Genomic DNA, 15584 nt, shown 5'->3' with positions numbered 1-15584 from the left:
TTCTTGGCATACACACAAGCGCCTAATTAACCATTCAGAGCAACATAGATCTGTACGCTGTGGTCACATAGGCCTACCATATAACACATGTTTAGAATTTAGAATCACAACAGTTTACATGGCTTAGTAAAAGAAGTAAAGTAGAGCCACACATTCAATTCGTTATCACTTCATGTTGCGTTGTATTTGATGCGCAGCATAGATTTGTCTTGTGCGTCAATGTGTAGTCGAAGTGTGCAACAACACAAGTGATACCCAGTGGTGGGATTCAAATTTTTTTTCAGCCGGCTCTATCACAAACGTCATATTTTTCAGCCGGTTCTGTTACAAAAAGTCCATTGACTGTAACCAGTAATGCCAACCGGTTCGCTGATCTCAAAATTTCGTGAGACGGTTCTATAGAACCGGTGCAAACCGGATGAATCTCACCACTGGTGATACCCATGGATGGAACGTAAGCCATTTCATAATACCCGGTCTGTTATAGAAATGCAATGAACACCGTTTCTGAGCTACCACAGAAGTTACACAAAGCATTCTTCATTGCTAATTCATAGCTGAATAGAATCTCATCGACACTTTGTACACGAACATAAAATTTACGCAATAATTCATTTCAACACGAAATATCCATTAAGCTGAAGACTTTTTCGAGAAAAATCCCATGATAGAGGCTTGCTTATTTTTCTTCAACGCGGTTTTCACTTCAGGGGAAGGGGTCTTGATGGTTTGCTCTGGGGCGCCACCGTTATTCTTGTTGCTATTGGTAACAGGCTCCTCCTCTTCGCTCGAACACGAAATCTCCTCCCACTTTTTCTCGGTTAACATGGAACCATCTTTGTCCTGATATGTGTGACTTTTTAAAACCCTTTAATTGTAAAAGAAAATTTTTTAATGCACACATTTGTGAAACACTACACGTTTAACTGTGAGCGTAAGTCAAGTAAATACCAGGATTCCATTCTCAAGCATTTTTTAGTAAATCTTCTTATTAATAAAATATCTTTGCAAGTGAAGCAAAGGACTGCGACGATTCAGTGTCATTAATTCATGACTGCAGAAAATTTCAAAATGAAAACACTAAGTCGGTCGCTGTATTTTTATTGTATTACAACAATAGCTGATTTAGTGCTTTTACTTTAAAATTCCCAAGCATTTTTATTACTGTTGTTTCGCTCAAGGTGGGTGTATTTATCTATTGCTTAAGTTGGTTACAGTTAAAATTAATCGAAACTGTTCTCTAGGCCTTTTGTGTGTTTTGCTTCACAAAAAACTATTACCCTTAATAAGAATAATAAGATGCACATAAAAAATGGTGTCCTAATGTCATAAGAAGTGCGGTAATATGGGGCAAGAAAATTGTATAGCACATTCTGTACATATTCGTTTCTACTTCGGTTTAAATTTATGGCAAAGATTTAGTGCATTGGGGCGTATAAAAGTTTGGAGACACTGGCCCAAGCAAGCCTTTAAATAAACGTACACCCCCTTTATAAAAACTTTTTGGTTGACTAAAAATATTCGCATATTAAAACACAGGCCATTTTACCGCTTTTTATGGGCGTTTTTTCCTCCCACTTTTATCACGTTTCCACTTTTTGCCATCAACGGTTCAGGGGATGGAGGTATTACGTCATCATTAAAATCGTCATCGGAGGCCTCCTCACTAGAGGAAGACAGCTCCTAAAAAGTTCACACAAATAAAAATCTGTGACTCCTGTACTTCTTGAACTTGCACCATACAAACATACAGTCAATAAATATTTCATAAAAACTTTTAATTTTAATGTGATCAGGCTGTTTTTCAGATTAAAATAAGTTTCCAGCCGTGCCATGTCCACCTGTATTTACACATCAAGCTGTAGGACAGGATATGAAAGTTTTGCAAAAAAAGCGAAAATTCATGGCATACTTGGAAATCTCTATGCAGTTTTGGGATACAGTCAAACTTCGATACTATGCCACCCTTTGGGACCGAGAGAAAGTGGCATAGTAGCGAGGGTGGCATAATAGCGAGGGTGGCATAATAGCGAGGGTTGTTTTTAAACATAGCCTTGTGATGTGACAATGTACTGTAATGCCACGTTGTGTTGTACGATTATAATTTATTACAAAAATACGGATAGATCGTGCCTAGAACAAACAAGATCTGTTAGTTTTGCCGTGACACAAGCACAAAACGGCGTTTACATAACTCGCTGCAAAGCCGTGAAACCTCTTAACATGACCACGTTTGTTTATTCAACGATTTGTTTTTCGTGTTTTCTCTGTTTTATCATGAGCTCAAACCGAAAAATGTCAGAAGGCCCATTTTTTCAATCCATAACCAGACCGTTAATACAGTAATACTGTACTCTCATGTGTCATAGTATCAAGGGTAAGGGGTGGCATAGTAATTATATTTTCTATTGAATTTAGTTGGTGACGATCAAAAATGGAATAGTAGCGAGGGTGGCATAACAGCAAAGTGGCATAGTATCGAAGTTTGACTGTATTCGATTTACATCAACAAGACAATTATGAACATAATTCAGATTTTCACAATTTTAAACCAACCTGAATTCTTCTTCTCTTTTTTGCTGGGAGTTCCCCAGAATTAGTACGTGGTTTCTTGGCCTTTGGTTTGTTTCTGTTCAACAATAATTATTCAGTTGTTATATGATACTGCTATTGGTTGGTATTTTATTTATTTATTGGTTTGCCAGAATGGTTGAGTGTTTAGCACAGTGTTTCTCAACTGGTGGTCCATGAACCACAAGTGGTCCATGATGACTTTTTGGGTGGTCCACTAAAGTTAGTGATAAACTATGGAGATGATTACATGTTGAAAGAGTATCAAACTGTTAACTGTTAATAACTTTATCTCACTTCTTGAAAATCGGTTTTAAAGAATTGTGATTCAAGCCCAAATAGTGTTTCGTATGCGTGCTTTCATCTTGCTCAAAAATGAAATGGTCCACAAAAATATTGTTACTAGGCTGGTGGTCCATGGTCCAAAACGAGTTGAGAACCACTGGGTTAGCACAACCATTTTCTGTTCATGAGGTTGTGTCTTCTATTTCTCTTAAAATATTTTGCGTTTTTTTTGAGAAAGATACTTGAGTGGCATTACACCAAACCAGAAGAGCGTGATGGGTTTAACCCAGGGGTTCCCAACCTTTTTTCGATCTCGTACCACTTCGACGCTTTGTACTGCCACGCGTACCACTTCTTGCAGAACAACTTATTTAATCGAATCATATTTTATTAAGAATAATAATATTGGCCTACTAAAATAACACTAAAGCAAATTTAATGATATTTTTGCTTTTGTTTACTGTCCACCAATTGGCTGAGCAATCATTTGCCGTAATCAACGCCCACTGTCCCACAGCGTTGTACGGCTTTTCAAAGCAACTGTGCTTCTTGTTGGCAATTGACATGACCTGTAGTTTGTAGATCGTAATGATACGAAACAACAGAAATAGTTACGTAACAATAAGAAGAGGCTTGGGGAATTTTTTTTGTAAACAAAACCAGATGAACAAAATAGAAAGTTGTGAATCCAAATTTTTGTGAAAAAAAAACGAAAGCTACTCGCGTACCACTTAAAAAACCTTCGCGTACCACTAGTGGTACGCGTACCACCGGTTGGGAACCCCTGGTTTAACCGAACGAGCTAAAAAATAAGTACCTCGCTTTTGGTGTAGTTTTCTTTTGTGGGTTTGGCTTTTTCGACTGATTTTCAATTTCATCCAGGAGCTACATAACAATAAAAGCGTTGGTACCTTTTTGTGATGAGACAACACATAAAATCTAAATCTAAATTATATAAAATCTAAATTCAATTGTCTAAAGAGCAAAATAGTACTGCAGAAACCATTCCTTTTAATATATACTTCGTTGATTAGATTAAATTTGTTGTTCGAATAAAAAAAGACAAATGTACATAAATTGGCCAACACAAAAACAAACTTAATTACAACTTTAACAGAGTGTGAGGTTACGGAATTTGCCATACCAAACACATTTTGTTGGGTAAATTTAACTTGGCTTGTTGACAACATCAGGAAACATAGTAACACAGTTGCATTAAACAATTATTAAGCCAGAAATAGCCGTGCATTGTTGAAGACAAAACAAATTAGAGGCACAGTTTGGGACAAACATATTATCATTGCCAATTGTATCAAAAACACAAGTTAGAATAAACTTAATGGCTTAAACAAATTTGTGCTTACGTCATCAGTTTTAACTTCATTTTTGATAGGAGGAGGGGAGTCAACTTCATCAATCTCCATATTATCTTCCTCCTCACTGATGGAAGGAGCGGATGATTTCTGCTGTGGGGATTTTACTTTAGGAGGACTGTTCTTGGCTTTAGGAGAGGTTTTTGCTTTCATAGCAAAGGGATCAATCTTACCTAAAAACACAAATTTCATGTGTAAATTGGATGTTATGAAATACTACATGATATCACATTTGAGAATATAAAGCCTCTGGAACAGATCATAATATTTTTTTATAAACCCACAACTGACTCAAACCTCTTACCATCAGCATAGGTCTTCAATTTTTGCATTTATTAAACACTGTTTATTACATGTGTATGGCTATTCAGTATTATATGCTGTTTAATACCACTGTATAGGAGGGTATAAAAAATATTTAGCCTGTATGGAAGTATATATAAACGGGTGTAACTGATGTGTCCTTCATATCACTGATGATGGCATGAGCATTTGCGGAAATGTTTGAAAAATAAAGCATGTCACTTTTACATCTATTTTGGCCATTATTTTCACCATTAAACTTATGAACAGATCCATATGTAGTGTTCTATTTCATACCTTTTTTCACAAATGCATTCATTCCAGATGGTTTCTTAGTTGATTGCTTAGCAGGTCCATTTTCTTGTTTTTCAGCTAAAAATGTTTATGATTTAGGTTTATTTTCAAGATTCATACCAGTAACTTATTTATGTCTTATAACTTAATAACTTAATTATGTAAACAAATTTTAAACAAGGGATAAAATGCAATATAGCAGTCTATTTATTAACAGACTCTTTGCTGACATTAACATACACTCTTTATCAAATTACACAAAGAATTAAATTACTTTTTTTCTGAATTTTCTCTTGGTTTGTGGAAACTTCTTTCTTTTTGTTGGTCTCATTTTGATCCAATCCTGAAAAAAACATTACAAAGTAATTCCAACATCCACTGCAATATCTATTGAATTTGCATCGCTAACCTGTGTCAGTTTGAGAAGTTTTCTTCTGGGGTTTTGTCCCAAACAAAGAGGTAATACCTTTTTGTGAGGCAGGCTTCCTGTAAACACAACCACCAATAAACCTATTTTAATAAACATCGTTTAAAACAGGGGTGTCAAACTCAACTTTAAGGTCCAAAAACAAACTTTTAAGTAAGTTATCGAAACATTTGTTACAGTGTAACATGACAAAAACAAATTCGCATGATTAAAACATATATAAAATGTCTACTAACGCCATATAATAAATAATAAACAGATATACAGTGTAGCAGAGTGAAACAACCCACTGTGCTTTATTGCTTTGTGCGAAAATATTGAGATACAATGGCTCAACAATTGCAACTGCTGATTCTAAAGATGGTCTATTTCGATAATCTTATCAAAACGTTGCATATACCACTAATAGAGAATGATCGTATCATGTAAACTCACTGGTCTAACAGGATATTCAGCCTAAGTAAAACACATAACTTATAAAAGATACTGGTTTAAAACATACTGACGGAGAATAACTGAACCTACTTGGTGGCATTTTTAGGTGAAGTATTTTTTGTTGTCACCATTGTATCCTCAACTGTGACTTTTTTCATTGAATCTTTCATTTGTTGTATTTCTTCTTCTGTTAGTGACTTTGACCCACTGTACTTTATAGCACTGCAGCTGTAACCAAAACAAACGTTAATACACAATAATGTATATGTGCTATTAGTTATATTGTAGGAATTAACCAATGTGGTTTTTACGGCTGATACAATTTAGCTGATACAAAAAGTAATGCTAAGAGACAACATTTCACTTCAAAACTTCAATTTCACTTCAAAACAGTCAATTCCATTACTTAACAATGTTTAACATATCGTGAGCAGAGTAACTAAAGGAAAAGTTCCTGAACTTTTAATGAGTTTTATGTTTAACGTTACATCAGAATGTAATTATCAGTATACACAAATTTGATTAATCACATATATAGTCCAGTTAAGTGTAGGGGGATTTCAAATTCAAAGCAACAGGTATATACTGCTGATGGCGATCCTGGTTAATCGCATCAAATCACTTGTAACTGATACCTATTTTAAGTCTAAAATGGTTTAGCAGACCTTCCACATTTAAACAAGGTTGTCTTTGTCATTTCATAATCTGCACTGTAGAGGGGATTCGGGTCTTTTAGCTTGGTCTTTTGAACGCTATAAGGGTGAGATGATACTACATGATCCAAACGAGCCTTTGCCTCATCTAAATCCACTTCACGCACCAGGGACACACGCAGACCTTTGGAAGTTTTGCCTGCACAAAAATAGCTTGAAATAGGATTTTTACATACATACAACATACTTGTAGTGAATCTTTTTAAGTATAATGACATTGAGTTTAACTAGAATCTTGTACCAATATTGTAAGCGAGTCTTGACAACACTAAATATTAGTGATGGGGTGATACCAGGTTTCAAAGCGAGTACAGATACAGAGTACGAGTACTACATGTATATTCCTTCGATACCAAGTACTTAAGTGCAGTGTTGTACTCAGTTATATATCACTGGCTAATTGATCTGCCATGGTTGGGGTGCAGGCATGCACACTCACATGTTGAAAAGTGTAATCACCACGTGATGGCGAAAAAAATATATATACGTAACCTGGCGGAACTTTCTGATTTTGTGCTGTCCGAAGCAAATATTGGCATAAAGTTGCCTGTATTCTTATGGTGTAAAACGGCCTTCAATACTCGCTTGTTGGCATCGAAAACTCAGACAAAATATTTTGATACCGATGCGAGTATTGACACCACTAAAATCGTTCGATACCATCGATACCGAGTACTCGTCCCATCACTACTAAAGATACATTAAACTTACCTAATGTTATCAATGAAATTTACCTAATAACAATCACTTCCTACCTGTTAATGTGTGAACCACTGAAACACCGGTGTTGTGTTTTGCGTAGTTCTCCAAAACTCTGCAGAGAAACACATGTTATAGTTGTTTTGTGCAGAAATAGATATACAAATTTCATAAACTTACTGTTTTGCTCGGCTGATCGGTAATGCCAGTTGATGTGAAACTAACTTGTATGTAACCTTAAGAAACCAAAATTGTGTATTTAGTTTATTTCGCTTGACAAAAAGAGAATAAAATAGAAATTAATCTACATACCAAACTCAGCAAACTGTAGTGTAAACTATTATGCACACGGGCGGTATATGATACTTCAATATAAATTAAATCATTAAATCTATTTCTGTGTAAACATTCATTGACCACATTATCCACATTTCCTTGTCCGAATTTCTTAGCAAATATAATGTCCAAGTGTTAAACTAAAAGTTTCCACGCTAAAGCTAAGGTAAATTGTAGATTTCATTGTGCAATTCAGGACTCACCAACTTATTTTCATCATCAACCAATTCGTCCACTGCAGCGAGATATGAATCAAAATTCTCCATGTTAAGAAAACTAATATTAAACAAACTTTAATGTTTTGACTTTTAAAGGCTTTGATGCCGAAGTGTGTGCACCAAAGCGTGTTTTCCCGCGAAATATAAATGACGTCAAATTTATCTCAAGAAATTATTTAGATTTCTGTGTGACAAATTGTACATTCTAAAGTTTAGCAAATTGTTCCAAAATTGGGCCATATTAAACTAAATTAATCAAATGAAAGTGTAATGGAACTGGGTAAAAACATTAGGAAGAAAAAATAGCACGTCACAATAAATTAGTGCATCAAGTAAACTTTTGTCTGTCGACGCAAATAATATAAAATTATGAATTTTAAAAATTTTAAATTTTAAAATTTTAACTCATGAACTCGCAATATTTTCTGTATAAAAGATAAATAGGGAATTTATTTTTGTAAAAATATCGAGTTTGAATTCGAACGCAACCAGCGATGACACGCGCCTCGACAACGAACGATTTCGCAACGTTTTGTCACCACGAGGCAAGACTTTGTCATTGTGCATTTGATCATCACTGTGAAACGTGGTAAGTGTTGATAAATTATTTGTTTTTGTAAATTCTTTTTAACGTAAAAACAGATGGTCATCGAAAGTTAACATTACCTGTAATCGCATAAATCTTCAGAATATGTGTACATAAATAACGGCTCAAAAAAGTAAATATCAGTACTTAAATATCGGTTAAAAAAGCATAATCGTACTGCTATGAAGCATTGCATCTGATAATGTTTTTTAGACGTTGTGATCTGCGATATAACTTCTCTCAAGTCATTCATCGTCAATCAATCAACATCTCTCAACTCCAAATTTTTAGTTGTATGTTAACATAAGAGTCTGTCGTGGGTCAACCGGGTTGGCGGAACTGTTAGGCTTAACTTAGGTTAACTGGCGCTAGGGCTGAGTGACCTATTCTTTGTCCGATTTAGACCCGTAGAGGTAGTCTATCTCGTGCAGAGAAGGGCCCAAGTCTGTAGGAGTGCTATTATTGTCAGCAAGTTGGCGCTAGGGATGGAATTAGAATAGCACTCATTAACTAAGGTTAGGCTAGATAACATAGGTGGGGTACGTTTGGGATTAACGCGCTACATAGGGAATTTAGCTTAAATCGTTTTCTAGCTAGGTGTGGCGCGTTGCTAAATGGCTTTAGCTAACCTAAGGTGCGCATAGAAACACGGCCTGGGCATGGCCTCTACCGCATTGCATTGGCCGCGGTGTAGGCGGGGCCAGAGTAGGGACACAGCTACTCCCAATGATGACTCAGGCTCGTGAGTTGGAGGGGGCCGGCATAGCATTTTGCCCGAAAAGTCCCGTGAGCCACCCTGATAGGGCGCAAACTGTTGTTAACATTTTCCAGCCCTGCAGTTGCGTAATATATTTGGGTCCCTACAGGGGGGTCTCTAAGGGCAGGGATTAGTGATGCACTGTTGAGTTATACGCTGTAATCATCACTGAACCCTTTTAAACAAACCATTGCGCCTTTGGTAACTGTAATTATAGGGATGTCGTGGATTTTTTTTGGTCTTGATCAGCTTTTGTTGTTCTTGCTTGTATTTCCTGTTCACTTGTTCTGAAAAGAAAATTTGAACTAGATTTCAAGCATGGATATAACTCACCTGTTTTGTCCGTGTAAAAATGTGTTCTAGATTCAAATGCGCTTAAAAATGCCCCCAATCCCACTTGTGCTGGTCAAGCCTATTTTTTCTTGTGGATTTAGATTAACTAACTACAGTTCCGTTTCCTGTTTGGCCAGGCCACCCAGTCATTATGGGGCAGTGGCTATTTGGGTGGTTGTAAAACACGACAGACTCACTTTCTACTTTTATAGGCTAATTTGCGGCATTTGTATGCAGTGCAGTTAGTTGAGGCAAGCTTATTTTGTATACTTTTGCGTCGGCCGTGCAGGAGGGGATGGTGGTTTTAGGCGTTTTTCAGGTTTATCTCCTAAATGTGGTAATCAACTTCTTCATTGATGCTGTGACCCAAGTGCAACTGCCATTTATATTATTGTAACCTGAAGTTTTTACCTTGCGCTTTCCCTCTTTCATCAACAAAAATGTGTGTAGAGTCCACTTTATCTATCCTTTAATTTCTTTTAATTAGACCAGTTCTCGGGGGGTGTTGTGCCTTTTACATCAGCCGAACAGGTTCTTATTATTGTGTCATTGTTTATTGCACGTCGCTCTTAACCATATGAACCACCATCACCAAGTGTAAGGAAAGTAGTTGAAAAATCAGAATTAAGATCTTGGTTTCAGATATTTTACTTCATTCCAGGTATGTATTATGTTCTTACATTGAAATTTGCTGTTCAGTGTAAAAACCATTTGCTTTATTTTTCAGGACTTGCTGTTGATTGAATGATGTTATTGTGTTGTATCAAAAAAAAAGCCAAAAAAATTGCCATTGTGCATTCCTGCAACTTTCGAAGGTATTAACTCTGTTTCATGAAATACTAATTTGTTATTTTTTTGCAGGTTTAAATTATATCTTTTAATCGTTTTTGCAGCTATTAACATTACATTAAACCTTTCAGGTATTTTGCAGGTTTTAACAATTTCTTTTAGTCCTTTCCACAGCTATGAACGTTATATTAAACTTTTTATATATTTTGCAGGTTTTAACAATATCTTCAATCGTTTTTGCAGCTATTAACATTACATTAAACTTTTTTGTATTTTGCAGGTTTTAACAATATGTTTTAATCGTTTTTGCAGCTATTAACATTATATTAAACTTTTCATATATTTTGCAGGTTTTAACAACATCTTTTTATCATTTTTTGCAGCTATTAACATTACACTAAACTTTGTGTACTTTGCAGGTTTTAACAATATCTTTTTGCAGCTATTAACATTATATTAAACTTTTTAGATATTTTACAGGTTTTAACAATATCTTCAATCGTTTTTGCAGCTATTAACATTACACTAAACTTTTCATATATTTTACAGGTTTTAACAATATCTTTTAATCATTTTTGCACAGATTAACTTTAGATTAAATGTTTTAGATATCTAGTTCGCTGACATAATATTATCTTTAATGACCCTTTACCTATTTTTTGTTTTTACTTGGTTTTAATATTCTGTTTTTCTTCAACAGATTTAGGGTTTGCTTTTTGCTGATTTACAGTTTCTGTTTTGCAGGTTGTTTTAGGGCTCTTATATTTAAAAATTACCTTGTTTGTTGTTTTGCAGGTTTACTGTTTTATTGCAGGTTAAATTTTAAAGCTAAGGTTATTGGGTAACTGGGTTGGTAACTCAAAATGTAAAGTAACTGGGTTTTATTTTCAGTTTATTAATCAGTGTCTTTGCAGGTTTACACTTTTTTCAGGTTTAATAGGGTTTGTTTTTTTGTATGTTAACCAGGTTGTTTGCGCGTTTATTGTTTTTTGTTTTGCAGGAGCTGTGTTTCCTATTTTTTTCAGATGTAGGGATTTAATAATTATGTAGATTTAGGTATTTTTAAGCAAGTATATGTTGTTGCATGGTTTCCCAGAGGTCTGATTTTCAATTGAAATGTGAATTCAACATTAAAGCTTGTAAGTTATGCTTTTGCGGATTAGCAATCAACTCTTATTTACTAAACTTTATTACTGTTTCAGATGTTGCATCATTCAAACCAAGAAGTGAGGAGTAGCCGACCAGTGATCTTCAAGGCCGAGCAGTTTATCATCAAGACTAATGGCTGTGATTTCTCCAACATTGTGGTTCTTATTTTCGATTGGATTCAACGTAAAAGCTTGTAAGTTATGCTTTTGCATATTACCAAACTAACTATTATTTAGTAAACTATATCACTGTTGTTTTAGATGTTGCATCATTCAAACCAAGAAGTGAGGAGTGGCCGAGCAGTGATCCATAAGCCCGAGCAGTTCATCTTCAAAACGAAGTGCATTTTCCCAACAAAGACAGAACAACAGTCATGTGCAAGGTATGCAATTTGTTTTAATGGAAGTATTGTAAGTAGTTTGCGGAAAGTCAAAACTTAAAATGTGTTGAAGTGACAATATTTTTTCATGTTTGTTGGTTTGCATATGTGCATAAAATTCAATGTACGCAAAATTGTCACATTGTGCCCACTGTTACACGAAGTAATGCGCTATTTAGTAGTTGGTATGGCAACTGTTAACTCATCTGAAGTGTGAATTACCAGACACATTTTAGGTCAAGAAGCAGAACCAATATTACAGTGAGATGTAATTTCGAAAAACCTAATAAACTATTATGTTGAAATTAGCCATTATTATAAACATTATTCTAAATGGCATAGGTTAAAACTGTCTTTGCGCCACAATATCGTTAAGTTAACATGTGCAGTTTTGGTTCTGATTATAAATGTTATTGAGGTTTCATACCTTATTGGTTTGTTGAGTTATAAACTTGTTAAGTTATAATTAGGTTTTGTATAAGTATACGCTCATGTTGTTGATGAACACAAGGGTTAAAATATGAACCACATATTTCCCAGAATGTAACTTGTAGTCATCTTGGTTACTGCTGATCAACTTAAGGTGTTGCGAAAAAGGCTCGTTGATGAACGATTTGCTAGAGATGATAGAAATGTGTGTGTGGGGACTGGGGGGCTATATATTTGTTTTGCATGCAAAACCGATCATGTTACATAGTCAAATAGGGTGCATAGTATATCGTCAAATGGGATAGAGAATATCAAGCAATATCAAGGAAAAAAGCATTTCGTTACATGAAATACTAGTGATAGGGTAGTTACAACAGGTTGGGTATGCTCCATGGTAGTGATGGGATGGGTACCCGGTACTCGGTACTCGGTACTCGATGGTATCGAACGATTTCAGTGGTATCGATGGTATCGAACGATTTCAGTGGTATCGAAATATTTTGCCTCAGTTTTCGATACCAACGTGCGAGTACCAAAGGCCGATTTACACCATAAGAATACGGGCAACTTTATGCCAATATTTGCTTCGGACAGCACAAAATTGGAAAAAAGTTTACGTATATCTTTTTCGCTATCATGTGGAGATTACATTTTTCGGCGTGTGTGTGTGTGCACGCCTGTACCCCGACTATGGCAGATAAATTAGCCAGTGATATACAACTAAGTACAACACTACACCTAAGTACTCAGTACTCGGTATCGAAGGTATATACGTGTGGTGCTCGTACTCGGTATCGGTACTCGCTTCAAAACCTGGTATCGTCCCATCACTACTCCATGGCCTCTTACAGTACTAAAATGTAAATATATGGAAGCCACCTTTTGAGCTTAATATTATTATTATTTTGTTTTTATTTTATACCAATTGATCCCTTGTTTGTATTTTAATCTATACATTTGCATTTTAGGCCTCCGAACTGATCGAAGTATCAATTCACAAGTTGACCATCTTACATGGGTGACTCGCCACATCGCGAACGGACTTGACTTGCGAAGACACACATTGGCAGATTGCATGGAGTGCAAGCTTTATTGCCATGGTACAGAATAGGACGAACTCATTCCGTTAAAAAATCAGATGTACAACACTGCGTCTATTCAGATGCAAATATTGAACATTGCTAAATGTTTTTGCCCATGATTGTTAACATATTAGAACATTGTAATTGCAATAATATGAAAAACATAATCAGTGCAATTTGATTTTAGCTTAAACTGCTTTGCTATTAATGTTCTTGTCATTTTTTGTTATGTTCCCATTCATTCACATGATTATTGTTTGTTTGTTTATCTAAGTTAATGCTTGTCAGCAGAGCTGTGTCACAAACAACCATTGCCACTTTATGAAATCCTCTTTGTGAAAACTTTACACAACAATTAGCTTAAAGACAGTATTTAAAAATAGCCCAAATGTTATGACAAAATTAGACATTTTATTGCATTTCCTATCTCCAAAATCTCCACATAGTGTTTTCTTAGTGCCAAATGTACATATTTGTTTCAATTGTCATCTGTTTCAATGCTGTGTTTCATTCATGTTGACTTATGTGTTTTAAATCCATATCCCACTATTCATTTCAGTATAATCTGTTTATCATTTTGTTGTATATTCATTACTGTGGAATTTAACTAAAAAGGTGGCCTTCCTATATGTTGCCAATTTATTTAAGTTACATCATGTTTAATGGCTATCCACATACACTATAGGTTATATTGGACATATACATGTGTGTTTCATAATTTTATTAAATTCCCTTATGGCATTTAATAACATATCTGCATGTAAAAACTGCTGTGGATTCGAATTAGTAACAGCACTTATGTTTAGGATTCTGAAGGATAGGGTTTATGTAAAGAATTTAATGCATTCAATGAAACTTTTAAACCAAATGTTTATGTTCTGTTAAACACACTAACTTGACCTGAGCTGTTCGTGATCGGTTTTAAATGTATGTAACATTTGCATTTAAATGCACATAATAAATAGTGAGAAAGCCATTTCTAGGTTAGTCGTATTTACGTTTTGAATTCATTGATGGCAACTTTTTTTCTGTATAACTGAAACTGACACACACTCCCACCAGTGTCTGTAAGCCATAAGCTGATATTTATTAATGCTACAACTTCAATTTGATTCTGCTTTTTCCTGTGCCCATTCGTTATGTTGTTAATCAAGAATATACAACTGAAGCCAGTATATACTTGGCATCGTTTAATAATTTAAAGCAGGCCAGACATGCAATAACAAGAACAATAATTTAAGTGTTGTCTTCGAAAATTCGTTGAGTCTGATATTTAAACTAGTGATGCACTGAACTCGCGTCAAAAGAGTAGAGCCGAAACCAACCATTGTTCGAAAATTCACCAGTTTAAATAAAAGTTTAAAATACTCAAAAACATTACATGGCCGTTTTTGTTTAATACATGGGTTCTTAACCAGGGGTACGTGTACCCCTTGGGGGTACGACATGCAGGGTGAAATTCTATGCTATTTAGGCATATTTGTGAAGAATGCGTAACAAGTTACTTTGTTATAACTTAGAGTATCCAGAACGGGTTAGTTTTCTACTACTTACAATACTGTTTTCATGCATGCATTCAACACCCAAGTTATGAATACACTGAGTTTAATTGTTACAATTTTATTTACTTCGGTCGGCCATTTTAGACCGGGGGTACGAGAAAATTTTATGAACGCTCAAAGGGTACGAGCGCAAAAAAGGTTAAGAAACACTGGTTTAATATTACGTTTTGAGGGCTTGTGGATAAACCACCGGGTGATCCGGGGTCAAACTCTGGAAGGGTCAACTTTGGATACCCAATATCACGTGTTCATTAAAAATAAAACATCGTTTTTTTCTTAAACAAACGGGTTGAACACACTCGCTTAAGAAAAAAACGAAGACAGCAGTGTTTGCTACCTTGTAAGGAAAGGACGCACAATAAGAGTAATGCTTGTCACACCGTAATATTATTTTTGTTCTATTTGTTGTTAGGCGGCATAAAGGTATTAAATACAGTTTGGGTGTAGTCCAAGGGTTGAACGTCAAAACAAAATGACTTAAAACCGATCTACCGTCATACGCAATGCGGCGCAAAAGTCAATGAAGCCTAGATGCAAAACACAGTAGTCCAACGCAGTATTTCGTTGAAAGCAGTATTTTTATCAGAACCTAACAGAACGTTGTACAGGACGACATAAATAATTCGTTGTCCAATTACCAGAACGTATAAAAGCATTCAAAATCTAGAAACGGACCAAAAATCCGGTATTGTTTATTCTGGTATTTCGTTCTAGACATTAACAAAGACTTGCTTGAATATCGCAGCGTTGTGTCAAAGATGTAAAGGCTCCAACGGCGTTGTTCTTGAGTGGTCTGTTTAATTTTAAATAACAAATGTCATGTGACGAATTACCCATCTAATAATAGTTATGGTTTGGTGTAAC

General features: G+C 35.3%; 1 protein-coding gene and 1 long non-coding RNA gene across 2 annotated transcripts; one reads left to right on the top strand and one right to left on the bottom strand.

The window, feature by feature from the left end:
* Positions 1-158: 158 nt before the first annotated feature.
* Positions 159-7812, bottom strand: LOC145229954 (uncharacterized). Its single transcript, XM_080095296.1, has 13 exons — positions 7640-7812; positions 7281-7336; positions 7157-7215; positions 6354-6540; positions 5779-5916; positions 5236-5312; positions 5101-5169; positions 4830-4904; positions 4221-4402; positions 3674-3741; positions 2557-2629; positions 1550-1683; positions 159-868 (listed from the first exon to the last, which is right to left on the bottom strand). Exons 1-13 carry the CDS (start codon positions 7700-7702, stop codon positions 634-636), a joined length of 1416 nt encoding a protein of 471 aa, XP_079951422.1. The 5' UTR covers positions 7703-7812; the 3' UTR covers positions 159-633.
* Positions 7813-8118: 306 nt separating this feature from the next.
* Positions 8119-14328, top strand: LOC145230323 (uncharacterized). The gene is made up of 5 exons (XR_013860628.1): positions 8119-8243; positions 8454-11258; positions 11322-11461; positions 11529-11650; positions 13045-14328. It is a non-coding gene; the product is annotated as an uncharacterized LOC145230323 (long non-coding RNA).
* Positions 14329-15584: the final 1256 nt, after the last annotated feature.

The sequence above is a fragment of the Phallusia mammillata genome, chromosome 5 (assembly GCF_965637545.1).
Source record: "Phallusia mammillata chromosome 5, kaPhaMamm4.hap1.1, whole genome shotgun sequence".
NCBI lineage: Eukaryota > Metazoa > Chordata > Ascidiacea > Phlebobranchia > Ascidiidae > Phallusia > Phallusia mammillata.
The sequence above is the reverse complement of the archived record's forward strand: the minus strand, read 5'-3'. Positions and strand labels throughout refer to the sequence as shown.